Source organism: Eschscholzia californica, unplaced genomic scaffold (genome assembly GCF_041429995.1).
Source record: "Eschscholzia californica isolate CP2 unplaced genomic scaffold, dmEscCali1.0.p SCAF_1, whole genome shotgun sequence".
NCBI classification, from domain to species: Eukaryota; Viridiplantae; Streptophyta; class Magnoliopsida; order Ranunculales; family Papaveraceae; genus Eschscholzia; species Eschscholzia californica.
Genome location: NW_028238198.1, coordinates 11,911,854 through 11,937,807, shown reverse-complemented (window position 1 = coordinate 11,937,807; position 25,954 = coordinate 11,911,854). Strand labels below are relative to the sequence as shown.

Here is a 25,954-nt window from a genome sequence, read left to right as displayed (position 1 = left end):
GGGTATTTTAGTCTTTTTACCGTGTGAAAAGATGGGAGATATTTGTTGTTTGGACCCCATTTCTTATAATTGACTTGCTGTTTGGAGTTGACAGGTGAAATTCCCCTTGCCTTATTAGCCACCTAAATAACGAAGTGTAACATGGAGTTGACAGGTAAGTTTATTTATCATTTTTGAACAACTTAACAAAGGATTTATCTCATATCATGGTACTATTATGGCATCATTTTTTTCTTTCATTCAAGTGACCGCCATTTTTTTTCGTTTTTTTATTTGCTAATAAGAGGTGAGGGATTCTACATGTAGAGACGAGGACCTGTCTATATTTACGCCGCTTACACGAGGGAGGGTTGCCGGGTTGGGTTGAACCAGAAACAGGGAGGGCACCCTCATCGTTGTGCGCTTTGGGTTTGGGTGTTTTTTTTTTTCACCCTTGTCCCCCTCTATAAATCTTATTTACTGGCTCCTTGCATGAAAAGTACCTAAGTACACCACCATAGTTGTCTCTCATTTAGGTAACATAATGTTAACAGTACATGCGCCTTAGTCTAGGGGTGGGAATCGGGCGGGTACGGGTACCCACGGGTAGTGATAAGTCGGGCTCGGGCGGGTCGGGTAAGTTTCCTCTATGGCCATTCGGGTATCGGGCGGACTCGGGCGGGCTTTTCATAAATTTTCACTGTCCAAAGCCCGCCCAAGCCCACGAAAGGGGTCGGGCCAGTCGGGTTTCGGGCACATCGGGCAGCGGGTAACACATTAAGAAAAGAAAAAAAGAGCAAATGAAGTTTTTTTCAGATCTAAAATTTGCTATTATTTTCTAGAACAGATCTACACTAAATTTGTAGATCATACAAGTTTTAAGTTTCTTTCTACAGATCAGACTTATATGAGTGAAAAACCGAATGAAAAAAATGAAAACGAAATAGATAGAGAGGTCGAGGAGTATCTCAATAAACACATTTACAAATGACAACATCTCGTGTCAATTTCTTTATTCAACTTCATCTTCTTATTACATCTATTTCTTATCTTTATACCACAATCTTAAAACGAAAAAGAATAAGAAGATGAAGAACAAGAACAAGAAGAATAAGAAGAAGCTGAGGTGGCCTTTGGGTTTATGAAATAACTGAAGAGATGAGAATGTGTCTCCCCAAAATTTTGCTCTTGTTCTTCCTCGTGCTGTCTCTCTCTATCATGTGTAAATGGAGAAGAGTAATGAGGGAATGGACTATGGGTTTATGAAAAACGTCCCCACTAGTGCATAACCTAAATCTGACGGTTCAAGGGATGAAGAATGTGTTGGATATTCTTCATCCATTGGCCTATATTGAAAGACCTTGCATACAATAGGAGCCGTATAGGTAGGTTTAAATGGGGTAATAAGCGGGTAACTCGGGTAACCCGTCGGGCATCTCCATACGGGCCCGGGCTCGGGCTGACTGTCGGGCAGGCCTTTCCACCCATGTCCGCCCACTAAATTCTAGCGGGCGGGCGGGTAATACCCACCTTCGGGCGTCGGGCACCCACGGGCTCATCGGACTCGGGCGTTCCGGATCGGATATCGGGCTCTCGGGGTTTTTTCCCACCCCCTACGCCTTACTAGATTAAATAAGTGAAGTACCATTAATATATGGGTTAATTCCGTTTTGGCCCCCATATTGTGACCAACTCACCGTTTTGGCCCCCAATTGTGTCCGGCAGTTCGTTTTGGCCCCAATTTCCTATTTGGCCCCACCATATTTTTGTAAGCTTCTCCATTATACCCTTATGGCAAATTCGTAATTTAAATGTGTTTTCTTTCTCTTTGTCCACCTCACCAAGCAATTTCCACGTCACATTTGTCCACATAAGATCGCCGGAATATGTCGCCGGAAAATGTCGCCGGCGACATCATTTCCGGCGACCACTATTTTTTTTTTTTTTTTTTTTTTTAACTTCTTCTTCTCCAACCATCTCCTTCTTCTTCTCCAACCATCTCCTTCCTTCTTCTTCTCTCTCTTTCTCCTTCTTCTTCTCTCTCTCCTTCTTCTTCTCTCTCTCTTCCCCTCTTCTCTCTCTCTCCCCCTCTTCTCTCTCTGTTAGGTTTCCGGCGAAGGGAAACCCTTCGCCGGAAACCTAACAGAGAGAGAAGAGGGAGAGAGAGAGAAGAGGGGAAGAGAGAGAGAAGAAGAAGGAGAGAGAGAAGAAGAAGGAGAGAGAGAAGAAGAAGGAGAGAGAGAGAGAAGAAGAAGGAAGGAGATGGTTGGAGAAGAAGAAGTTAAAAAAAAAAAAAAAAAAAAATGGTGGTCGCCGGAAATGATGTCGCCGGCGACATTTTCCGGCGACATTTTCCGGCGACCTTATGTGGACAAATGTGACGTGAAAATTGCTTGGTGAGGTGGACAAAGAGAAAGAAAACACATTTAAATTACGAATTTGCCATAAGGGTATAATGGAGAAGCTTACAAAAATATGGTGGGGCCAAATAGGAAATTGGGGCCAAAACGAACTGCCGGACACAATTGGGGGCCAAAACGGTGAGTTGGTCACAATATGGGGGCCAAAACGGAATTAACCCTTAATATATCTAGATAAAGAGTAAAACTCAAAAGATTTCAGCAGGTCAACACTTTTTGGAGTACTTCTTGGGTTGTACTTGTCCAATGAAGCTGGGTTAGTACCCATACTAGTTTTGGGAGTAGTCTAATAAAACTTCGAATAAAAGTATAAAACAATATACCTAGCCCTCCTTATGTGCCAACGGACAAAGAGTATGTATAGGACTGGTGGTTAGACTTCTAGGCCATGTTTGGCGCGCGGGAATGGAATGTCATTCCCGGGAATCACATTCCCGTAATGCGATGCCTGGGAATTAGATTATTTTGGTTTAATGTTTGGTTCAACCAGGAATAGGAATTCCATTCCCGATGGATTCCTAACTTGTTGTTTGGTTTGTGTAGGAATAGGAATGTAAATTTTACGAAAGTCCTGTTATATCCTTTTACTCAAACTACATAAATTATAGGTCAACTTTGTTATATATATTTTAAATAGTTTTGTCTATTCAAATTTATAGATATGAAATAATAACGTAATACACTAATTTAAGTTGTATTTAAAAATTTACTTAAAATAAATAAGGTCTCGACTAATTTTTTTAAACGTTATGAAATCAATTTTTAACGAACAAAGAGAAAGAGAGAAGAAAAAAAAACTAGAGATATGGAGAGAGACTTACGTTTGAGCGAGAGAGGGGGGGGAGAGAGAGGGTGTTGGTATGGTGGTAGTTGAAACCCTAGATTTTAAAATTTTTTTTAGTAAAAATATTATGAGAATTCTAATATTTTATCAAGGATTATTTTGTCCAAAAATATTAAATGAAATCATTCCCGGGAATGGGAATCACAAACCCACCCCCCTCCCTGGGTTTGCTATTACCCCATTTCGGGGGAATCCCATTCCTCCAGGAATAGGATTCCCCCTGCATTCCCGCGAGCCAAACAATAGTCGGGAATGTGATTCCCAGGAATCACATTCCATTCCCACGCGATTCCCGCGTGCCAAACATGGCCCTAGGGTCAGAGCAAGGACAAAATCCAATATACCAAGGTAGAGGTAGTGAAAGTATTTTGTACGTGATAATGGTAAGGTAAACTAAACCAACCACGGAAAAACCTCTAGCATAAACTGAAAAGGTACTTCTATCCTATATATTAAAACAATTCAGTCGGTTATGGGAGGTATAAGTCTGACCGTTAATTTTTATTGAGATTTTGATAAAGATCACATCCGACGGCTGGTATAAAATCATATTCGGGTGAATTAAATTAAAATAGAAAGTTATTAGCGTAAATCGACCAAAATCGGTTAGGATATCCCTACAATAACTACTACCCAAGTATTTTTCTCCTTACCCACGGTTTTCTTTCACCATTTACAACTTATTTATGAGGTAGTTAATATCCTTTCCCTGTTTATTCTCCCCTATCTTCTTTATTTTCTTTCTAAAATCGACATCATCTTTATTACTAAGGGCCCGTTCGATACGCGAGAAAATATACGGGTAAGAAAACGGTTTTCTTTCCCATTAAAAAGAAAGGGGATGTCTTACATCAAAGTAAAATTTTAGATGTTTGATAAGAAGGTGAAACAAGAGTGCCTTTAGACACATGTTTATTAATTAGGTTTTATTTATTAATTGAGGCTTTAACCAATATATATATATATATATATGTCAGGAATTTAAGGAGTGTCTTTAGAATTTAAGGGACTGCCTTTAGACAAATATTTATTAATTAGGTTTTATTTATTAATTGGGCCTTTAACCAATATAAAATGTTAAGCATTTAAAGAATGCCTTTAGAATTTAAGGAAGGTGCCTTTAAAATTTCAATTTATTTATTAATTCGGTTTTATTTATTAATTGGACAGAGATGAATAGAGAGAGTTACGGTAAGAGAGAAATAGAGAGAGAAAGTTACGGGAGGAGAGAGTTATGGGAGTAAGGAGAGAGAGTGAGAAATCAACTTTCTCATCTAAAAGGTGGGAAAAAAAACTATTTGCACACTTTTTGTTTTTAGGAAATCGATTTTCTTACCCAAAGTGGCCAACCAAACATCGAAAAACTGATTTTCCTGAGAAAACGACTTTCTTACTCACATTTTCACACGTATCAAACATACCCTAATTGTTTTATATTTTTTACATCTCCATAGGGTTCTTCTTAGGTATTTTGATCTAAAGGTCATCTCCGGTGTTAGCAAAGAGGGATTTGTCGCGTCTATAGAACGTGGCGGAAACCTAGTTCCATTAAAGATAATAAAACATTTTATCAAAATCATATATTTATAGGTATAAATACTTGAACTCGACATCTTATCAATCTACTTTGACCAGACTAACTCTATTTTGTTAAAAAACTGTCTATTTTGACGGTCCATATAGTGCTATTTTGTCCATGACAAAGAGGATACCGAGAGCAAAGAGGTTCTTTCGTCGATAAAGAAAGGGGTGAGAGATGAGAGTGACCGAAAAAAAAGAGAGATTAGAGAGTGGAAGTGAGATGATGGTAACGATGGTGGTGGTTATAGTGGTGATGGTGAAGAAGATGAAGATAGAGATGTAGAGAGGTGTTCATGAATTTCTTTTTTATGTTTCAAAAAGAATGAATGATCGTTAAATATTTTCTTCTCCTTAAAATATATAAAAAATGCACGGTCACAACTGTATGAATCAATAGCGAGACCCCTGACCATCCATGACCCTAACAATCACATTTTTATACATGGTATCTATACAATGAGTAGGCCTATCTTTTGTAAAATATACCCTTTTGTTCAATAACTATGTAACACTTTCCAAACTTATCTGAAAGGGTTGAGATTATAAAATTGTGTGTATACACCAGGCGCGGGTTATACACTTATACCCTCGTATGTTAGTTTTATGTGCCCTCGGTCCAAAACATGGCTGGCACGGTACATATCTCCCGCACACATAGAGCGAGTCCTTGTGCTTGGGACGCTAGAAAGGACTGGGAAGAAACAACACAATAGACAAACAAAATATGGCGGATACGGAACGTCCTCTTCGTCTCATTCTCCATGATTTCCTTCCCCACCATCTCTGCAAGGTATATTACCTAAACCCTCTCTCTCTAAACTCTCTCTCTCTAAACTCCCTCTCTCTCTCTTTGAAGATGATTATATTGAGAAATCATGGCGCAGGAGCTTGAGTTTATACATAAGAGTTGCTCCACAGTTGGATACAGACCTAATGTTTTCTCCACTACTCTCTCTCATCTCATCGCCACTAACTGTTCTCATCTCCTCCTTCCTTTTGTCTCTATCAGAGGTTTTAAATCTAACTAGTATATCTAATTCCTATTTGATTACTTCAAAATCCTCTTTCATGATGTTTTCTAATATTAATCAATGGCAGAGAGACTGAAGGATAAAGTTGAAGAATTCTTTGGTTGCGAATTTGAGCTTTTCATTGAATTCACTGGCTTGATCAGGTTCAATTTAATCTATCTTCATGTGCTATTTTTCAAATTTCAAAACCCTAGAAAAGGGAGTACAAGATTATAATTGAAAATGGGGAATCCATAATAACAAGTTTGAAACAAAAACTTAAAAACAAAATGGAAAATTTGGAAAATGCTTCAAAATTCTAAAGAGAAATGTACCCGTGATCCTTTTCGCTCAAATATTTTTGAGTGTATGTCTGTTTTCAGAGTTTTCTTCCTGTGGGAAAGCTAGAAATTGTCAGTAATTGCCTGCTCATATTTGAGCATGATTTCAGGTTCATGGCTTGCGTTATATGCAAGTTTCTTCTCTAATATCCTGATATATGACACTTTAGAGTTTGGATTTGGATGCTTCTTTAATTATCACTATTAGTATTTCAGTATATGGTGATACACAAGAACCTATATTACTCGATAAGCATTTCTCAGAACTCACATGAAAGATTCATAAGTTGATTGCCAGTTCATATAAGAAATTATTACATCCATTTTGATTTCTAGACCTTCAAGTGAATATATAAGCACAAATTGCACAAGTCATTGATGTTTCAATGCTAACACATTCTGCACATGTTTGATCATGTCGTTTATGTGCTTGACTTGAGGGGCATGCTTGATGTATGTAATCAACATTAGATGTATTACTATGGTCTTTATCAAAGGAACTGTTCTGGTTTTGGGCTTAAGGTGTCTCTGCATTCTATATTAGCTTGCAAGGAGATGATCTTCTTGACTCTCGTACTTACATCATCTTTTTGAAATGGTCCCAAAGACTTACTTTGACATGATCTAAGGTCAATTTTGATGGTGTGTGACCTTATTTATGTAGATCATTTCTCCCGAAATCAGCTCAGTCTAAGACTTATGAACTTGATATTCTCTTATCGCAAATCATTTATTGGACGAGTCAATTTATTGCTCACCAATCATTGGATTATGGGCTTAACAGATTTTCAACAACGGATGAAATCAGCTCTTGGTTCACCTCCATGAGAGCCCCAAGATAGAATTCTAGAGTCCAGATCAAAGAATCCAGTTTGTATGGTGTTAGATATGCTCATTTGTTAATCTCTCTTCTCGATTATTCTCTTCACATTCTAACAGATAGAACGTGTCCTACTTCCTGTTATGTTGGACGATCGACGCCATTCCATCAAAGTGAAGTTTGATACTTTGATGTTGATGAGCTACTGAATCATGGTAATTAGTTATAATATCCCCGCTTATGAGGGGGGAAAAAAGGAAAACCACGGTATTTTCATTGTAAGATTTTTGAGTTTTGGACCTATACGAATGGTTATCAGTGACAGATTATGTTGAGAGTTTCATTTAATTGTAATTCCATAGATAACACTTAGATAGATTCTTACTTGTGTGTGCTTATGTTTATGAGCAGTTGGACAAAGGGAGCAAGTATAGGATGGCATAGTGATGATAATAGACCCTACTTGAAGCAACGACATTTTGCGGTGCGTATGCAACTCACAATAAGCTATGCAAGCAGGGTCCACGTACACTTACAATCTACCTACAAAGTCTTATGACCAATGGATATCATACTCTGAAAGGACAAGATAGAGGCTGACGTAGTCGTCGGCTTTGGGGGACATATATGGGCACCCTTATCTTTTTAAGTGATTTTATTATTTAGCAACCAAGATTTGGAAATATCTTTTATTATTTAGAAGAATTAGGATAGAAAGTAATTAATATTCGGAATGTAGTTATATTCATTCTAAGTTTCAAAAAAAAAAAAAAGTATTCGGATGTAGTGTTTGATACAACCTAGGAAGCCCATAAGGCAACCATCCTATATATAGGGATCCTTTCTCTTTTGTTTATATTCATTCCTAGGATTATAATCCAACCTTGGTTGCATTACATTTTATCTTTCCCTTAGTTTATTGGCTTCTAGTTTACTTTGATTGGTTGTTCTTAGTTCAAAAGTTCTACTTTTGTGCTTATTAAGTGGTATTTAGAGCCACTTGATTGTTTTTGGATAACATGGTTAGTCAGCAACATCAACTCCTCTTCCGACATTGTTTGAACCACCTTTTGCATATTATCTCAGAAGGTACCTGTTTTTGGTGATTCATGAATGAGGATATATTCTTATGAAATTATGCCTATTGCCGCTAACAAAGTTCTTTTCATTTCATGTTCACAGGTAGTTTGCTATTTAAATAGTTATGGGAAGGATTTCAGTGGTGGACTATTCCGCTTCCAGGATGGAGTGCCGTCTACTGTCGTTCCTATGGCTGGTGTAAGGGCATTATAGACTAAATTATATTAATATAAGACACACAAAACTTAGTATAATGCTGAAACATAAATTATTTGCTTTTGGTATGCGTATTTCAGGATGTTGTTATGTACACTGCTGACAGTTGTAATATCCATTCTGTAGACGAGGTTGGTATTTACTCTACTCTTGCATATCACGAATTAGTTGACTGCTTAGATGCGGTCTGAAGACCTAAGTTACCAATTTATGCCCTATCCTGTAGCATAAACTTCATCTCTACAAGGAGGCATTCGTCCTTTGTAACATGTTATTCTATTTTATTTTGTCCCCTTCTTTTTTCCTAGAGGACGGGATAAACCAATTTATTTACTATTAGTGTATCAACGAATTGATCCTCGAACTCAAACCAGGAATACCTACTTGGGATATGACTAGATCTGAAGCTTTACAATAATGTGAGCTCAGGTATTTCTAGACGACATTTGAGTTGACGTTAGCGGCATGCCATCTGGTTTTGTAGTATTTACAGGTTTTCTGGCAGGAGACTGTTTCTATATGTATCATCCTGGTCTGGTGGCAAAGGTTATCATTAGAATTATCAAGAAAATGAAAGACGGGACAATAACGATGGTCTTAGCTCTCAACACACAAGGCACTGAGATGGTGCACTTTCAGTTTATGGATGTATCACATTTCTTGATTATTCTTGCTCTGGCTCAAGATCCTGGATCTTCATAGCTTGATCCCTGACCTAGTAATTTGACAATAGAAAGTTTAAGGGTTAAGGGTATTCTCAATCACAAAGTTGCCTCATGTTTTGAATGAGCCGGATGAGGACGACAGGGTTTGTATAGTCAATTGATTTTTTTTCTTATGTTCCCACGCTACAAGATCCATAGCCAGAAGAATTTGTTTGTCTTGAGAGGGATACCGAAACAGCAGTGTCTACACTATTACAGTTCACGATTACAGTGTTGAAATCCTTACGGACCTTACCTCCGCGTCGGTTGTTAATCTCATTCCCGGTACTTCATTGATGAAGAAAGGCTCCGCTACCTGTGGTTGGTTTCAATAGTCAGGTTTCCGATCTATTTTTCAGGGATGCTATGATACGGTCACTAGCAATGTTATGGATTTGAACGCCTCACTCGTCATCTTGGACCATCCTCGACAGCTCGATATTGATGCTCTCTACTTGTGCTGTGATAACACATTTTAGTTTCATTTGGAACAAGAAGATAATTACATTGTTGCCAGTTACTAATGGGGCGACTGAGACAGATTCTAGTACGCTACTCAACCTAAGGTCCAGAATTACTTGAATCAAGTAGGGGCGGCGAATCTAGCTGCAGCTACATTAGTAAGGGCAGTGCGCCTTATATTTACTGTTGTTTTGGTGATATCAGTAGTATAATCAACCAAGAAAATGACACACGAATTAGAAGTATTTGCTAGAATTTGGTCTTAGCAGAATATCTAAAGTGAGATCTAATTAGTATATTGTACAGTTATAAGAAGGCTTGCGTAAGCTTATATAAAAGGGGCCTCATGCATTCTTTTATTCATCCAATTACTAATAAACTCCTTTGGTTGCTAATCTTCTTTATATTTTGTTTGTTTCTTGTTCAATTTTAGTTATTAGTTAGATTTTTCTTAAGCTTCCATACGTATAAAAACTTTGTAAATGCAAGTTACTGAAACACATGATCAACAGAAAAGGGACAAAATATGTTCATAGAGAATGAAGAATTAAAATAATCCTCATGGTTCTTGTTTACTTTGTTGTTCTTATTATTCTTTCTCTTTCCATTAACAGATAATTGATGGCGAAAGACTGACATTGACTTTGTGGTTCACCCGTGACAGTGCCTATGATGAGGACGCCAAACTCATTTCCCTTCTCTCCGAAAGATTCTTGTCAAAAAGCGTGGATGAAAAACTTCTTTCTTTCCTTCCATTGCCAGCGCCAAGTAACATGTATTGGTTTTCTCAAAAGGAAGGTTCTGAACACCAATCAGGATATGATATTCGTTGGGCAAGGATATCTCTTCTTGGATATACTTTATATATTCGTGATAACAGTAACTATGATTTGACATCAGATTCATCATTTGGTGTCTCAGAGTTACTTATGCAGCCATTATTGTTAGCTAGAGAAAATACGGTATTAAACAAGGAATTCATCAATGGTTTGCACGCCCTGCAGGTATCTTTCAACTGCATTCTTAACCTTAATCCTTAAATACTACTTGTCGCTTGTGTCGCCTTTAACTATATTTAGTGAAGTTGATAATTACCTTATTGAACTTCAATCTATCAATTTATTGATGATCTATTCTAGAAGGTATCTTTATCATATATAAGGGCGCTCACGCTCATATTTCAATATCGAGCTAAATTTGATGTTTTGAGTCAGCCTAGAAGATCCAGAAGTTATTTGTACTTCGTTGTTTAACTGGAGATTGCACAATCTGTTAATTGTTCAAAAATAAAGTTTATGAATGACGACAACTTAGTTTTTATTGATTGAATGATGATTTGAAACGATAAGCGGAAAAACCATTTCAATAGATTATAATAACTGCGAAGAGTAACCTGTAATTTGCTTTCATTTCAACAGGTAGTGCAGTTTTATACTTGGAGATCCACAGAGTTACAAGGGATAAATGTCAATAAAGAGTCGGGACATGAGGCAGAGGTATCTACATTTTGTTCTAATGAATCGAACGGCCTCAAATTAATCATTCAAGGTGATCAACAACTCGTAAATACAGTTTTCGACTATGGCTCGGCTGATCAAGAGATGCAACCTTCCTTTAGTTGGGACAAATTCTATGCTGCACTTGCTGCATGGGAAGTTTACACCCGTCGGTTGCGCAGAGAACTCATTACAAGCTTACCGCACTGGAAAAATCACGGATCTATCTTCCTTGTGCCGGACTCGATCTTCAACTAGGTATTTGATTAAAAGATATATATATATATATATATATATATATATATATATACACGCACACAACCACATTAGGTTTTTTATGAAAGAAAATGTTTTGGCTTTTCGTCTTTGCATACCCCAATGTTTAAAGTTGTGCAATTGTTAGATTACATTTATTTATTCTGTTGAAAGACGAAGTCGTGGATTTAAATGTTTCGATTCATATGTTTGTATCAATATCGAATTGAATCACATGGTAAATTGAAATTAAGTTGCGATATAATGATATCTTGATCGATCATATATGAAACGTAGAATCAAGTCAATGCTTAGAGTGAGTTGAAATTAAATGAAAACCCCGCAATTTGAACCTTATGATGAATTTTGGTTCATAATATTTCGTGGACGGCATGGTACTATTCAATCATAATTCATATAACCATTCCGTTTTATACGGAAATTGTTAAGATCGGCTTTTTTCTAGTAGAGTAGTACCAAGTAGGATATTAAACGGACGGAGTAGATCTTGATACCCCAATACTTGATTGACTTGTGACGTTATTTACTTGTTTCTTTGTATAAGATCATACTAAAGGTGAATAAATGAAAGAATTTTTTGGTGTATGGCCCAAAAAATAGGACTTTTATTCCTCTCTAATCCCATAAAGGGTATAAAAACCAAAATAATATTACAAATAGATATCTGGTCCATTTGGTTCAATCTAGAGAGAAAACACAAATCCCGAGAATAACTATTAAATATTAATACCTATACTAACCTTTCTTAAATATAAAAACAGTTATAAGATCAAAATCATCAAATATATTTTCCATTTTTATCTCCCTGTTTCTCTCTCCAATCACGTTTTTATATTAAGAAACCGTGATCTTCTCATAATCAGTAAGTTTTCTAACCGAAACCTTATTGTCTCTGCACTCTCTCTCTCTCTCTCTCTCTCTCTCTCTCTTCATCTGATTCGAAAGTAAATCCTCCATTAAATCAGACACCTTGATTCATATTCTTTTGATTTGCTGAAATCAAATCACCATTGTTAATCAGGTAAAACATTAATCAAGTTATTAGTTTTTGTGATTTTGTTTTATTTTATGATAATTGATTATCTCTCTACACCTTAATCTACTGAAAATCTTCCATTAAAGCAAAGAAATTTGTGTTTAATATTCATTAGAGATATTCAAAAACAGTTTCTTAATATTGTTAAACAGGTTAACAATCATCTTCCTAAATGATTCTGTTTCAAATGAATATGAAATTCTTGTCTTTCTCTCTCTAAAAATTTATTGAATGATATATATTTTGATGAGACAATCCTTCATGACTGATTCTTACATATTCAGTATCGAATTTCTCTCTGTATCATCTAATCAAATCTTCATCATTATTCAGGATTTTCTCTCTCTAAGATTCATAACCGATTTTATTATGTTAATGTTAAATCCGTCTTTACTGAAGATAATGCGATTAAGAAGTGTTTGTATCTATGTATTTTGTTACTTTTTAGTAGTTTTAGGTTACAGATTTTTAGATCATTTCTTCAAATCTTCATCAAGGTTTCCGTACAATTTTTGATGCAGAGAAGATCTCGTAAGATTTGTTATAACTGAATGCAAACGATATATAATTTAACATAAATTACGGATCGTTTACAATAAATTACATATCATTTTTTATCCAGAGTAGATCTAGTACGATTTGGTTGTAACAGAATGTAAACGATATATAATTTACACGACATTACATGATGTTTACTGAACATAACACATACATAACGCAGATGTCTTTTGTACGATGTTTTTATAACAGAATGTAAAATATATGTATTTTGTTACAAATTATACATACTTTATAAATAATATCAAAAACATCTTATAAATCTGCATAAATTAAATATAATTTATTCAACATTACGCGTACTTTTTTCACAAAACAGTTGCCGTTTATAGTACAATAAATGTTCCAAAAATTATATGTAATTTATTGCACATTATACATATTTTTTCACATAACAGTGACCTTGTGATTCGAACTAACGTTATGTTTGTCTCCTAACACATTATGAAGTTTAACAAACAGTATGCATAATTTATTCCATTATACATGTCGTTTCTAGTAAATTGTTTGTTTTGTTAACAAATGTATATGTTTTTTTTTTGCAGTTTTCTTGTTACTTATGGAATTTGCTACTGAAGTTGGTCATTTGTTTCCTGGTGGTGCAAAATCATTTGGATATGTTCTTCGACAATATAGTGTAAATGTTGTTTGTCCTGCTCAAGACTACATATGCTCTTCGACAATATAGTGTAAACGATTTTTTGGTAACAGAATGTAAACGATGTGTAATGTAAAAGAAATTATGTGTTATGTAATAGAAATTATGTGTAATTTACTGAACAAGACCCAAATACATTTGATAAATTACGTTGTATACTTGACTAATGATGGTTTATTCGTCATAAATAATACATAATTTACGTATTTGTTTCATAATTTGTATTCGATTTGTATTTATGTATGAGTAAAAACGAAAACAAATGCTGCTTTAATGTTCCCAGAAAAATATACTATTTCCAAAACTGAAAGTTAAGTGAGAGAAAGTGATATATATGTTTTGTATATTAACCCCCAAATCACGCTAAATTGATCCTAGATTGATTCAGATAATAGGAAAGAGAAAATTTGATTTCCAAATCTGTTTAGAGGAGAGAGAAATTATGATTTGTTTCTATCTTTTTTTTTTCTAATAAATCTCCATATTTTTGGCTAATAAATCTCCATATTAAATCTGTAAAGAAGAGAGAGAAAATTGATTTGGGAAAGTTTAGATTTTGTTTCTAAACAGATTATAGAAGAGAGAGAAATTTCGTGAGAATCTAATCGTTTTTTCCTAAATTTATCCTAAAATCAAGGTACATTAAACCGTTTGAAATTTTTGTGCGGCCCCACACATTAAAATCCCGTGAAAAACGACTGGGACATGGAAGGAATTATGTAATATATATTAAGGGTTTTTAGTCCCAAGAGCAAAAGGACTAAAAATCCATTTTTGGGGAAGATTGGACCCTAAACCCTTTTTGAACATTATTTTGGGCCATATACCCACGGACCCATGAAATTGCATTCTTATGCAAATATTACAATAAACTATCTTATAGGCCAGCGCTTTGGGGAATGCTAAATAGTTTCCGGGGTGTGAAGACTTGGTCAAAAATTGGTCAATTTTGTTTGACAATTTTATTTAGGGGGAAAGCAAAATACTTCTCCACCTCACCTCACTCTCTCACCTCACCTCACTCTCTCTCCACCTCACCTCACTCTCTCTCCACCCCACCTCACTCTCTCTCCACCTCACCTCACTCTCTCTCCACCTCACCTCACTCCACCTCACTCTCTCTCCACCTCACTCTCTCCACTTTACCTCACTCCACCTCATTATCTTCTCCGATTAGGTCGCCGACCGGCGACAAAAAAAAAAAAAAAATATTTTCTCTCTCTCTCTAGAAACTCCGGCGAAGGGGTTTCCCTTCGCCGGAGTTCCGGTCTGTGAAGAACAGACCGGATCTGGCATGTTCTTCAACAGACCGGATCTGGCCTGTTCTTCAACAGACCGATCTGGTCTGTTCTTCAACAGACCCGATCTGGTCTGTTCTTCAATAGACCAGTTCCGGTCTGTTCTTCAACAAAACGGAACTCCGGCGAAGGGAAACCCCTTCGTCGGAGTTTCTAGAGAGAGAGACAGTGAAATTTTTTTTTTTCATGGTCACCGGCCGAAATTTTTTCCCGCCGGCGATCTAATCGGAGAAGACAAAGAGGTGAGGTGGAGAGAGAGTGAGATGAGGTGGAAAGAGAGTGAGGTGAGGTGGAGTGTTTTTTTTTTATTTCTCCTTAAAATTTATTTCCCCGGAAAATTTCTAAAATTCTACATATTCCCTTTAAAATTTCACACTCCGAAAACTATTTAGCTTTCCCCAAAGCGCTGGCCATTTTATAATAGGGTTTCTAAGATTAACTAGTTAAAGACAGGATTGGCTCAGTCTACTCCCGATTCTGATCAGACCCACAAATTATTCTTGTAGATTGACCCACCTCAACTACTTTTTTTTTGTTGAGAACCCACCTCAACTACTTGGTTCTAGAACAATATCCTAAAGGGCCAATTGGAGTTGGGTTACTTGTCTATGGTAACTATAGTGGTATTAGTCCTTGAGTAGCCAACCACAAAATTTCTTTTTGGTTTGGTTGTATTATTTCTTGACTAGGCTCACAACCAAAAAGAGAAGATCATCTGACATCCCTACTTCATATAGGATCCAAGATATGCTGTGAACAAGGCTGTCAAGAAAGAAAAGAGACAAAACTAATAAAAGGATAAACTAGGAAGCTTCCTTTAATAGGAGAAGATAAAATAAAAATAGGAATATATTTTTACAATCTTCTCCAATGAAATAAAGCGTAAGATGAGAAAATAAGACGTAAGATTTCTCCAATAAATATTTGTCTATTTGGATTGGTAGAGTTGTGGACTTTTGTAGACATTGAAATGATGCAACTCATTCCCAAAGACATCATAGAAGACAATCTTGGCTTCACACTCTGTCATTTGCATAGACATAAACCCTTGTCCATCATGGAAAAATTTCAGTCCATCTTTCTCTTTTATATAGTCTCCTCTCCATGCTTTTGAACCTCCTCCACTTGTTAAAAATTTTACCCCACTGCATTACCATTGGAAATAAAATTAGAGTTTCATACAATAGTATGATATGAATAAATCAAAACCTAGGGTTCCAATCTAAGTAAGAAGAAATTATTGTCTCACCTTGTATCAGGACTAATGTGCTCTAAGCAATGATCGTGCCCGTTCACATAAAAATCCACATTATATTTCTGCAATTTAAATATTTATGCGACAAATTAGATTAGGTTGAAAAAGTTATACATAAATGATAATGTTAAACTTAATTAACACCATCATTACACTTGTATAATTTTTAATTACCTCAAGAATTGGGAGAAGTTTTTCTACAACTTCTTCAGTATCACCATGGTGTCCTGCAGTTCTAATTGTATGATGACCAACTACAATTTTCCACTTGGCAGTTGATTCTCTCAATGCCACCTCAACATCCTATACAATCACAAAATTAATACACATAATTTGTTTTATTAATAAAATGCAATTAAGAGAAGTTAATTACAAAGTTTTTCAAGTTAATACCTCAAGAAGGTTTGCGATATATTTGTTTCGAGGAGTTATGCCTCTCCAATCATATGTATGATCCTTTGGTTCGGTAAAATACTTTTCTACAAAAGGAGTTGTATCGACGAAGAAAAATTCCACAAACTCTAAATAAATGTAAATACATTATATTAGTTTCCAATATTTTAATATTTGAAATGATAGAAGAATAAAACATTTCAAATGATAATTAAATTAATTAACCTGCATCAAGCAAAAATGATCGCAAACAAAACCATCTATCATCGAACTTCTTAAGCATGGGGCTTAATTGTGCTTCTACATCTCCCCTGTAGTCATGGTTGCCCAATACTGCAAAATATTTCGAAAATAATAAGAAAGCTAGAAAGTTTGATAACAATTTTGTATTAGAAACTTTCAATTTCCAAACTACAAACTAATCTAAAATGGTGTGGTTGAAATTTATGCCTTAACCAAAGAAATAAACTTCTTCTATTTTCTAAAAAATAAAAATAAATGAAAAGACATACCAGTATACCATGGTTTTTGCAAGCTTTCGGCAGTATATATGTTTCTGAATGAATTGTCAAATGCAGGATCATATATTCCAGTTAATCCATCGTCGTAGAAGTTATCACCCGTGGAGATGACAAAATCTATATCTAATTTCTCCCCAACTCTTCCCATCTATAATTTGTGATAAGAATATACAATTTTAGATTTAGAGACCAAATATAGTACAAATAGTCCAGTTATTACTCATTCACCCGTGGTCATCAGTGCTGGATATTCGATATAAATTATAATAAATTATTAGACTATTTAAAAAAATAGAAAAACAAGGCGTACACTCAACGGAACACTATAGAAGTGAATGATTGTAGTTTTAAATTATCTTTTTCGTGATGGCTTAGAAAACTACAAAACAAGAAATAAAATGGTGGTAGAAAATAAACAATTAGTTGGAAATCTAACTAGTTGAACCTGAATACCTCTTTCAACAAAAAAAGAAACCTCAACCTACCTCAGTAGAAATTTTAAAAGGATCAAAAGGATATTCGAGATATCCAAATAGCACATTCTTTTTTGATCACTCATAAACTGTCATTGGAAAAACTTTAAAATATTAAGTTATTAACTACTCTATGATGACTGTAAAAATGGATTTCAAAAACCATACAAAAGTACCTTACGTTTTCTATTACGTATATATACTAGGTATAACCCGTGCCTTCGGCACGGACGCTCGCGTTAAATGTTCTACGCAATATAAAATAGTGGACCTCTTGTTATGAAAAGGGCTGACTTTCAATTTGGATAAAGTAAGTCTTCTATTATCACAATTCGTGAATTTCCTCTTAACAAAAGCAAACCAAACTAAATATTTGAGAATGTAAATCTAAAAATAAATAACATAATACACACAAATGAACTTCTACTAAAAAATTAGAATTGGTTGCCGTCATTATAGAATTTCCATCGGGGAGTGCTACAATGACAAAAGAAAATTGATTTAATTTATGACTTAATGACTCACCTTCACTAAATGATAAAAATGATAAAAAAAAAAAAAAAAAAAAAAAAAAAAATCAAAGTTTGACTACGATCTAAACCATTCTTTTACCTGGGTGAGTCATTAAGTCATAGATTAAGTCTTATCTATTGTACATTTAGCATTTCCTATTTTCAAAAACAAAAACTACACTATTTGTAACAAAATCATTATTATATACTCTTCATTACCTTCTTTGAAATTTTTTCTTTGTAATTCTTTTAACATTGCAAGATTTTTCTTAAATGTAGAACAAAAAAATGATGAGACCAATATAACAAAAAAAAATCAAACATGTTTAAGACGATAGAATTATACTCGGAGTGTACGTCTCTTTAGCCTCTCACGCATTTCTCCGAATAATTACTATACAAATCCCGCCAAACACTAAAGTTTTTTTACAATAGTAAGTGAAAAGTTAAATTGAGAACAAAGTAATAAATCTGAAATGCCAAAACTACAAAAGAAACAAACCTGACAAAGGGTTTATACTACTTATCTCATGGAACAAAATTTCCATAAGATAAGTCGAAGCACCAACAACTCTGTCTTTTTTACCACCACTCCCATTGTTATGTCCACTAATTCTTCTACTGAAAATAATTTAACTCAAGACCAAAATTTGTATAAAAAATATTAAGAATCCTGGCCAACGAATGAACATCAAACATACTTAAGCAGCAAAAAAAACCTTAAAAAGTGGAATCATATTATACTCGTAGCTACTTGAATAAACAAAAACCGTGAGCAATTTCCTACATTGACGAAATAAAAAAGAAAACGATTACCTTGCCAAAATAACTGGTCAAAATAAACAATTACCATGCCAAAATGATGAAGAAATGTTGCCGGCTGAACCCTTCAATGAGTAAAAGGATTTGTTTATGAAGGAGAATAAAACAGACAGGTTGGATACCATCTGAAACTTCTAAGGTTTAAACTGAAAGGTTTTTAGAACCTATTGATCTCACTGGGTTGGCTAATATGCAAGACCTAATATCTACAAACTGAAGAGCAATTATATTTTAATTAGTATTAAGATTAGTGGGTGTAATTAAGATGGAGAAAGATCAAAGGTGAAGACGTTAGGATTTTGAAAAGAGGATAATGACACGTACATAAGAGATAAAAAGGAGTTAGGGGGTTATTGATATTAATTAATATAATTTGAATAGAATTTTATGAGCAATAAATCACCACATTAATTCACGTCATTAGTGTTAGGATTTGATTAGAAATTAGAAGGATCTAAAAGCTACAATTGGAACTGAACCCACATGGACGGTCATGATCTTTAACGGAAAAGAGTTTGAAAGATGAAATCTCAACCGCTCTTTAAATGACGTAATTAATGAGTTTTCAACGTTAATATATTTCAGTCAAAGAATCCAAAGGCTCGTATTAGTGCTGATCTGGAATAGACGGTTAGATTTATCTCATTGTTTGTCCCAGTCAGCATTTTTCAACTTTATGTTTGTCCCAGTCAACACTCTTCATTCTGTTTTATATAATAGATTCATAAATTATCGGCAATGTTACTTCATACGACAAACATGACTCGACAAGACGAAATTGAACAAGACGTCAGCATTCAATTTCAATTTTTAGTTGATCAAACCATTTTTTGTCTAGCTAAGTAGCATTTTTTTTATATAAATTATAGAGGGCAAATCATCTAAGAAAGTAAACAATGACACTCAAAACTCCAACTCAAGACTTCTTTGTTTTGGAGGTGATAAACAATAATGGGGACACAAACCCATGTGGTGTTAGTGATTATCCTATACTTGACCTAACCCACACCCCAACATGTTATTTAGTTGATGATAAAATTAAAAGTTTAGTTGTTTAAGACATAAAAAATTTATCCTTTTCTTGAAGAAATTAGTTGTGTTTAAGGTGAAGTAATAAACTAAATCTAATTACTTGATTTTAGAGCCAATAGATAAAAATATGTTGTAATTAAAATTTTATTTGTTTAACTTTAATTTCTGATCTTAATCTCTATCAGACACGGATTATACCTTTGTATATAACTATTATCAAGTAACTATATTTAATTCGGGAAGGCCCAATTTCCTGTATTTAATTATAGGTGATTTTGGGATGACAGGAATATCACTTCATCAGGTTTGGTTAACAATCAAAATTGGGTTAGGCTTGAAATCGACCTATTAACTAACATGACCTGATTTTGCTAATTACCCATTGACACACCAACCTACAAAATTGCATATAATAGAATCTTTTCTCTTAATATTTTTTTAACTTTTATTCTAAAAAGGTTTTCCAAAGATGAAAAAAAAAATCCAACTTACTTAAATTGTGTTTGATCAATTTAAAAACATAAACCAGTAATTCAAAAAATAAAATAAAATTACTCCGTATTCTTTACTTTTCCTAGAAAATTAATTAAGGCCCTAATTAATAAATTAGCAAGTAGAATGAAACAAAGAAAGAAAAGAAAAGAAAAGAGAGGAAGAGTTAATGGAAGGATGATGACCTGAAAAGCAACATTAGATTGGTTGTATAAACCTTTCCTTCCCCAATCTCCAACCACCAAGAAATTAAGTGAACCATCTTCTCTTCTTGTTTGGTGTTCAAATCTCTCTAGCTCTCCAAAACTTGTTCTCATTAACAAACATAGAAGGACTAAAAGGCATGGTAGAGCCAAGGAAAGTGTATTTGAAACAAAACCCATGGCTCCCCTTAATTCCTTTCTAGAGAGAAAGAGAGGAAGAGAGAAGTTAATTTCTAGAGAGATCAAAATAAGAACTAGTGTTCTTTCTGAGTAGATCCTTTATAAGTATATATAGAGACAGAACAGAGGGGTATATTATATATGGTGGAGTATAAAATATTTAGGACATTAGGTTGGATATTGATATAAAAGGAAATCTTGTTATTGGTGGAGTAGAAAACTGTAAAACACTTATAACAGTAATACCACTTAAATCATCTGCAAGGAATATTGTCTTCGGTAATGTTTTGTCATTATCTAAATTGACTCTAGGTGTTTGAATAGTTTAAATTAAATAAACCTAAAATAAAATTTACCCAGCTGTTTAGATTAATCATACATCAATACCCGGACAAATATAAAAAGTTTAAAATCTAGCTTCAATCAATTAAGAATCCGAACGTGCGCCTCCCAAGCTCCCCCAAGTGCTTGACCGTAGTCAATTCTCGACATCTATGCCCTCCATTTGGATTGACCAGTCCGAGGCAGCTCGATACCTTTTCTTGAGGTCTCGGACGACTCTGTCTGAGTGACCCTTCAAGCTCTCTGTCGCCTGCAAACCTCTAAGATATCGACTGACATCGAACCAGAAACGTATGTCAATCTAAGAACTTGGAGATTAAGAGAGGTAGAGTTTCGTGAAGATTTTACATTATATTATTTCTATATCTTTCAAATATATTATTCTCTATTGTATCTGTGAAAGATATATTGTAATATTAAGAATATATCTTAGTTAGTCTTCTTACCTAATAGAGTGACTCTAAGACTCTATATATATTTTGGTTGTAATCAACAATGAGTAATGGAATAAGAATTATCTCTTCTCTCAAATTCTATCATGGTATCTAGAGCCTAAAAACTCTAACGAGTATTGAATTAGATCCTAGTGAGCTTCCGCAAAACCAGAGGCGGTAGCCAATATCAATGATTACCGCCCGCCGGAGTATTGTCTATTAATTATTATTTTTTTACTGATTTCTAAATTTGTGTTTTTTTCAATCAATTTGTTTAGAAAAAGAATAATAAACTTCTTGATCTAGAATTGTTCCTACTTTTTCCATAGTAGAAGAATGTTTAAGATCTAATGGAGATAAAGAGAGAACGAGTTTTAGATGTCTTACATTACAAAGATACTCCTTCCTTGCAAGTGTCAACAATTTAATCTCATCTGTCAACTAAGTTCATCAAATATAAACATCAAAACCTTGCCTAACTACCTTTTATCTTTCGTTTCTCAAATCTCTCACTTTTTAATTTACCTTCATGCTCTTTAGAGGACATGTGAATTCAATTTTCAATGATTAGATCTTAATCGAGGTAAATTAAATCAAATTCTTCCAAATTTTTCTTTCTTTTCAATCTCATTACAGTAACTGGCTTCTATTCTACAGTTACAATTTTCTTGGATCTTAATATTCTCTCTTTTATTAATCCATATAGCTTTGTCTCTTACGTGGGGTTTTCAACGACCTGACTACTTTCTTGCTGAAATCCTCTTTCTTTCTCATTTTCTTTAAAAAAAAAAAAGAGTTTGACTAATCCATATAACTTTATCTCTCTCGTGGGGTTTTCAAGGACCTCATTGCTTTCTTGCAAAAAAAATTGTGCTAAAAAAAAGAGAAGTTGATCTAGATCTGGTTCTCCACTTCTTCTGTCATGGGTATACAAAGAAATCGGCATCCATTATTTCAAAAAAAAAAAGTTCAAAGACAGGAATCAAACTTTGAAGAAGACTCGACAAATTGCAAAAAGTGTAATTTATATGGCAAGCTAAACAAGTCTAACGACCAGCTTAGCTTGAGGGGGGATGTAAGTGAGATTAACATCTACCATTGGATCGTGAAGACATGAACCACATCTACCATTAGATGATGAAAATTTTACATTACGTTATTTATATATCTTTCAAATATATTATTCTCTATTGTATCTGTAAGAATATATCTTAGTTAGTCTTCTTACCTAATAGAGTGACTCTAAGACTCTATATATATTTTGGTTGTAATCAACCATGAGTAATGGAATAAGAATTATCTTTTCTCTCAAATTCTATCAAGGTTATACCCTTTTTTTCTCTTCGGATTTCTCTAGGTCAACCCCAGGGTCGTGCCTGAAAATTTAGGGGCCCGGTGCCAAATTTTAGTTGGGGTCCTTTAATAATCAAATGTAAATTTTCTTTTTTAAAAACAAAGTAACAAACAAAGTCGAAATAAAACATAAAAAGATAACAAATTGTTTATTAATTAAATCAAAATGTAAGCATTTGAAATTACAATTTTCACTTGAAATTTTCTTCTCTGCATTTTTTTAAGTGAATTTTCCTTTTTTTTACGTGTATTTCGTGATTGAACCAATTTTGCTTCTTTTTTTTCTATATCTCTTCAAATTTTCAGATTTGTGTTTTTTTGGTGCCATAAAAGACCAACAGTTGACAAAAAAATATTTTTACATGAAATTATAGAAATACCGAGAGAAAAAAGATAATTAGTAGAAGAAAAAATATCTTTCTATAGAATTATAGATTTTTTTTTGTTTTTCTTAATTAATCTTAGAAGGAACAATTAGAAATTTAGGGAGAAAGATATAATATAGATTTAAAAAGAGAATTAGTTAGATATATCAAAAGAGAAAAAATGAAGGGAGATTTGAGAGTGATACATTCATGTTTTGTTGGTCTTTAGGACCTTTTGTTGTTTTCATTTTTAATCAGGACAGAGTGTTTAGATCATAGACCACTATTGGGAGTTTCTTCATCAACTTACAACTCTCTCTACCGATGTACCGGAATCAGAGGCGCTAACCGAAGATCTGCACGCCACGGTTGACGGCGAGAAGAGAAGAAGGTGAAAGAAGCATCGGTTATATAACTACCCTTAGATGGTTAGTGGCGGCTGCACCAGAAGTAGCCCACCAGTTAGATCAGGCAGCTCCAGAGGCAACCCAAATGGGCATAACTTGTCTTGTTTGTCCGGTTTTAGATATGTCTTTGTTATTTTAAACTTCATGATGTAATTCTCATTAGCCTTTTGGTCTTTCAATGAAGTTTGATTTCCAAAAAAGAGAGTGATGCATACACATTCAATGAGAAAGCAGTTATAAAAGATTTAACAAACATAAAAATTGGAAATTTTGGAGGGTCGTACAACACATGGTAAGGAAAGTAGAGAGAAGATTTTTCTACATGGGCTGGCAAAGGAATGTAGTGAGAGAAGATTCCTGTACAATTAATTACTCACCCTATAAAACTGTGACTTTCCATAGGTAAATTTAAGAAATTTGTGGTCCCCGTGTAGTTGGGTTGCCAGTGCGGCCGCCCAACCCACACTGGCCTATACACGGGTCTGGTCAACTCTCTTGATTTTTCTTGCAAGATCTTTGAAGAGAGAGAAGAATAGACGAAGAAGAGGAGAGCCGCATGTGGACGCTCCCGTTAAGATTTTAAGACAGATTTCAGTTCCTACTTGCACCAATTCAGATCTTAGTTTTAATATATATTCCACTTGGATTTACTATTTTTATCAAGAACATTAAGACAATGTTTGACGTCCGAAAAATAAATATGACTACCAAGAATAACGATATGGTATTGTGATTTTAGCAAGGGGAATTTAGCACTATTCACTGCTAACGTACGATTAGGGATACCCCCTCTTTTAATTGGAAATGAGTGAAACCCTATTTTTTGCACCTAAAAGTACGAAAATAGCCTCACTCTTGTTATATTTTCTTCTTTTCTCTCTCGTATCCCTTTTGCCGACATAACACTGTAACTTCGATGTTTCCATGAATTCTTGTCTAATTTTTAAGTTCAATTAATAATTTCTCTTATATCTTTTTAATTTTTCGTTCTGTTCATCTTTTCAGTTTGCATTCTTTGGATGTGTACAACTTATAAGTAATAAAAAGAACAAAAGAGATCAAAAGGTCTTCTTCGAAATCCGTTACACTTTGAAACAATAATTTTAGCCTAAAACAAAGAATAATTGAAAGTTAAAATTTTTACTTAGAATTTTACGATTTTTATTTCGAATTATTATGGTTTATTAATTTTAAATGTTAGATGGATGTTGTTGGTAAAGTAGAAAAAAAGAGATAAGAGAGAAAAATGAAAAGTATGAGAAATGAAGATTCATCAACAGAACATCGGTGATGGTACCGTAACAACGAAGGGATACGAGAGATCAAAGAAAAAAAGATAGAAAAAACAATAAGAATAAGTCAATTTTCGTACTTAGGGGCAAAGACTGAGGTTTCCTTAATTTTCCGATTAAAATAGGGCTATCCCTAATTGGACATTGGTACTGAGGGGGTACTGCTAAATCCCCTTTAGTAATTGTAATACCCTATTTTAGTGTTTTAGACAAGAATATAGTTCTTAGAGGCTTATTTTGTCCATAAATTATTTAACTAATTATTTTACTTCTCTTGCGCTAAATGCAGCTTTAGTATTTGTATTTTGCGAAAAAATAGCAAGTTGAAGGAGATATTATTTAGTTATGGGTTAAATTCACATAGACCCCTCTTTATTTAGTGATATTAGGACTTCACCCCCAAATTCAAAAGTGTTCGGGCGTTAACCCCCAATTCCCCTTTTTTCCGTCATTTTCACGTTAAATGGTTCGCGTGTGAATCACACGCCTGATTCATGACGAACCTACCCCTCATATAATCCTCCATCTAATCTAACGGTGACCATTTCATCTCGTGGTCAGCGGTCTAGAAATAACTAGAACTTTTTAATGTATCAAATCAAATCTTTCAACTGTTTCCTTCTTCATTACCCGCGAGAAACGATTGAGTTCCTCAGCTTCCTTTCCTTCGAGTGAGTACAGGTAAACCCTAATTTTTTTTGTGATCGATCACTAAGATTCTTCTCGAAATCGTTAGGGCTTTCTTCCTGGTCACTTCTAAAGTCTTTTCCTCATTTGATTCTTCCTTTTGCAGATCATTTTGATTGAAGAAATAGCTTTCTCTCTCTAACCCTAAGTTTGAACTACCATCGATGGGGAGAAGACCAGGGTCTAGCAGTTCTTTGTAAGTAATCATCAACCTAACTCTAAGGTTATTTAACATGTATATTATGATTGTCATTGGTGAAATAGGTAGAATGTTTCAATGTTCATACAAATAGCCTTTGTTTCTTTTAGATGTACATGATATGGATGATTACCTACCATACTAGGGTTTTTATGATTATATGCTCTGAAATTACCTACCATACAAGTGTTTTTTTATTATCATATGGATATT

General features: G+C 34.4%; 2 protein-coding genes across 5 annotated transcripts; one reads left to right on the top strand and one right to left on the bottom strand.

The window, feature by feature from the left end:
- Nucleotides 1–5,037: 5,037 nt before the first annotated feature.
- LOC147564148 (2-oxoglutarate (2OG) and Fe(II)-dependent oxygenase superfamily protein) lies at nt 5,038–11,314 on the top strand. 2 transcript variants are annotated; one of them, XM_086643876.1, is made up of 8 exons: nt 5,038–5,614; nt 5,709–5,835; nt 5,923–5,998; nt 7,407–7,479; nt 8,178–8,273; nt 8,372–8,422; nt 10,072–10,461; nt 10,876–11,314. In XM_086643876.1, exons 1-8 carry the CDS (start codon nt 5,549–5,551, stop codon nt 11,209–11,211), a joined length of 1,215 nt encoding a protein of 404 aa, XP_086500002.1. In that variant the 5' UTR covers nt 5,038–5,548; the 3' UTR covers nt 11,212–11,314. The 2 variants fall into 2 exon arrangements, with proteins under 2 accessions (XP_086500002.1, XP_086500009.1); XM_086643883.1 differs by having other exon boundaries at nt 5,551–5,614; nt 5,681–5,835.
- Nucleotides 11,315–15,567: 4,253 nt separating this feature from the next.
- LOC147564147 (purple acid phosphatase 3-like) lies at nt 15,568–20,886 on the bottom strand. 3 transcript variants are annotated; one of them, XM_086643856.1, is made up of 8 exons: nt 20,465–20,771; nt 18,436–18,554; nt 16,940–17,096; nt 16,653–16,760; nt 16,428–16,555; nt 16,209–16,337; nt 16,029–16,096; nt 15,568–15,924 (listed from the first exon to the last, which is right to left on the bottom strand). In XM_086643856.1, exons 3-8 carry the CDS (start codon nt 17,094–17,096, stop codon nt 15,708–15,710), a joined length of 807 nt encoding a protein of 268 aa, XP_086499982.1. In that variant the 5' UTR covers nt 18,436–18,554; nt 20,465–20,771; the 3' UTR covers nt 15,568–15,707. The 3 variants fall into 3 exon arrangements, with proteins under 3 accessions (XP_086499982.1, XP_086499990.1, XP_086499976.1); XM_086643864.1 differs by having other exon boundaries at nt 18,436–18,820; nt 20,465–20,743; XM_086643850.1 differs by lacking the exon at nt 18,436–18,554 and having other exon boundaries at nt 20,465–20,886.
- Between the last annotated feature and the right edge of the window lie 5,068 nt (nt 20,887–25,954).

Excerpts from the sequence above, each read along its gene's own strand:
- LOC147564148 (XM_086643876.1), top strand. The coding sequence starts at position 5,549 with ATGGCGGATACGGAACGTCCTCTTCGTCTCATTCTCCATGATTTCCTT. Across the intron at positions 7,480-8,177 it reads TGAAGCAACGACATTTTGCG|GTAGTTTGCTATTTAAATAG; the intron begins GTGCGTATGCAA and ends TCATGTTCACAG. Across the intron at positions 8,274-8,371 it reads CTGTCGTTCCTATGGCTGGT|GATGTTGTTATGTACACTGC; the intron begins GTAAGGGCATTA and ends TGCGTATTTCAG.
- LOC147564147 (XM_086643850.1), bottom strand. The coding sequence starts at position 20,662 with ATGGGTTTTGTTTCAAATACACTTTCCTTGGCTCTACCATGCCTTTTA. Across the intron at positions 16,761-16,939 it reads GCAAAAACCATGGTATACTG|TATTGGGCAACCATGACTAC; the intron begins GTATGTCTTTTC and ends AATATTTTGCAG. Across the intron at positions 16,556-16,652 it reads ATCATTTTTGCTTGATGCAG|AGTTTGTGGAATTTTTCTTC; the intron begins GTTAATTAATTT and ends ACATTTATTTAG.